This window comes from Panulirus ornatus, chromosome 40 (genome assembly GCF_036320965.1).
Source record: "Panulirus ornatus isolate Po-2019 chromosome 40, ASM3632096v1, whole genome shotgun sequence".
NCBI lineage: Eukaryota > Metazoa > Arthropoda > Malacostraca > Decapoda > Palinuridae > Panulirus > Panulirus ornatus.
The window spans coordinates 12,476,248-12,478,747 of NC_092263.1; the positions used below are offsets into that span (position 1 = coordinate 12,476,248).

General features: G+C 45.5%; 1 protein-coding gene across 1 annotated transcript in view; it reads right to left on the bottom strand.

Moving 5' to 3' along the window:
* Nucleotides 1-1,052: 1,052 nt before the first annotated feature.
* The window catches only part of LOC139761533 (uncharacterized), a 1,680-nt gene continuing 232 nt past the window's right edge, over nt 1,053-2,500 (bottom strand). The window contains exons 2-3 of the mRNA XM_071685798.1: nt 1,592-2,222; nt 1,053-1,443 (exon numbers count right to left, since the gene is read on the bottom strand). Of these exons, the coding sequence (XP_071541899.1) occupies nt 1,436-1,443; nt 1,592-2,222 (639 nt within the window). The 3' untranslated portion in view covers nt 1,053-1,435. The remainder of the gene's footprint in view (nt 1,444-1,591; nt 2,223-2,500) is intronic.

Here is a 2,500-nt window from a genome sequence, read left to right on the forward strand (position 1 = left end):
GAGGTTCGTACATTGGCGCCCCCAGATACCCCCAGATACCCCAGATACCCCCAGATACCCCCAGATACCCCCAGATACCCCAGATACCACCAGATACCCCAGATACCCCAGATACCCCCAGATACCACCAGATACCCCTAGATACCACCAGATACCCCAGATACCCCAGATACCCCCAGATACCCCCAGATACCCCCAGATACCACGGGGAACTGACCTCGGAAAAGTCAGGGGTCACGTCACATGCAGGTTTAAGGGGGGGATGGGGGGTGTGGTGTGGGGTCAGGTCACCCCATGGAGATGACCTAATCCTAATGCCAAATAGGGTTAATGGGGTCACCTGGCGTGGCCTGTATTACGTACAATACCTGTATATGTCTTGTTCTGGTGTGGGGTAGTGAGGGGAGGAGGCATAGTTTGGGATGTGTTAATTGGTGGTTCACATGGGAAAGGGAAATGGTTGGGGGTGGTTCAACTCTCTTGTTTTTGTGAATGAATCACATGTTTACCAAATGGCGTCCTAGCTTCGTCTCTTCGATGTCTATCAACTGACTGTTATATTTCCCTCTTGTGTCTCCCCTGATGATGTGATTATTACACGAAAGTGCACTTGGGAACTTTTCGTGTTTCATTTTCCCCGTGGACTCATAGGAATATATACATATATATATATATATATATATATATATATATATATATATATATATATATATATATATATATAATAACTGGGATAAAGAGCTATTTTTCTTTAGTCTATAATGAACTTGATGGAATCTATGTTTCATTTCTATACGAGTTCTATACAAGTCAAGTTGTCATTCTTAAAAGTCATTGACCCTAAACCACTTTACTGATCCTTAACGAGTTATATTTCAGAGGGGTTTCCCCCCCCCCCTCACGTGACCTGACCTGACTTGACCTGACCTCAATCGTGTTGCATTGGATATCGTCTCTTAAGGAGGGTTTCGAACCCTGGGCCTGCCGATCGCTTCACGCTGGCTTAGCCACCTGAATCGTCCAAAAGAAGAGGTTTGGATTAAAAGTTGTCTCTATGAAAATAAAGTTTATTCGGCACTTTGAACGTCTTATATACAGGTATTGAACACCGTCATTTATTCTGCTCATTGAACTCCCTTTGTCCGGCAGAGTGAACGCCTCTCATTTCGGCACACCGAACTCTCTTATCCGGCACAATGAACTCTCTTCGGCACACTATGCTCTCTTATCCGGCACAGTGACTCCATTATCCGGCACAGTGAGTCCCTCATCCGGCACAATGACTCTCTTATCCGGCACAGTGAACTCCCTCATCCGGCATAGTGAACTCCCTCATCCGGCATAGTGAACTCCCTTATCCGGCACACTGAACTCCCTCATCCGGCCCAGTAAAAACGCCTTATATCCTCGTACAGTTACGTCCTTCAGTCCCTTATCAGTGTCCTGAAATGTAGATAAGTTAATTATATATACATAATCCGGCCCTTTAAGGAATTTATATGAGTCGTGTTGCAATTTATAGCAATAAATCCATTGGTTTTTTTATGGTCGTTGGAGGAAATTAAAATCGGATGCAAAAAAATTCACTTACCGAAGTCATTGTTAAACCCGCCTGTGCCAAAGCCACCGATACCAAAGCCACCGATACCAAAGCCACCGCTTCCGATACCACCCAGTCCGATACCGCACGTAAAGCCACAGTCATGGCCATGTCCGCCCCCATGGCCAGATCCACCCCCATGGCCATGGCCACTACTATGGCCATAGCCACTACTATGGCCATATCCACCACTATGGCCATGTCCACCACCATGGCCATAGCCACTACTATGGCCATATCCACTACTGTGGCCATGTCCACCACCATGGCCATAGCCACTACTATGGCCATATCCACTACTGTGGCCATGTCCACTAACGCTATAGCCATATCCACCACTATGGCCATGCCCACCACCATGGCCATGTCCCCCACCATGGCCCCCACCATGGCCATATCCACCACCATGGCCATGTCCTCCGCCATGGCCATATCCCCCACCATGGCCATGTCCCCCACCATGGCTATATCCACCACCATGGCCCCCACCATGGCCATGTCCTCCACCATGGCCCCCACCATGGCCATGTACTCCACCATGGCCCCCACCATGGCCAGAATCAGGTAGAGGATGGGCCAGGCTCGTGGCTATAAGGCCAACTAGAGCCAATATGGCCAAATTCTGAAAAAGGAAAAAAAATCTAATTCTAAAATCACCTTTCAAAAAAAGAATTGGTCCTTCAATTCACAGATAAACAGACAATTGAAAAATCAGGAAAATTCTTAGTTCTAAACAAATTCTTTTTAATATTTTTGAGGATTTCGTGAACTTAGACTGATACAAATTTAAAGTAATTTTCCCAAACTCTTAAAAAAAAAAAACCCGAGAAATTTCAACTATCATGAAAAATTAGAAATCTTAAAAACGAAATTTATATTAAAATTTTCTGATTTTTTCCC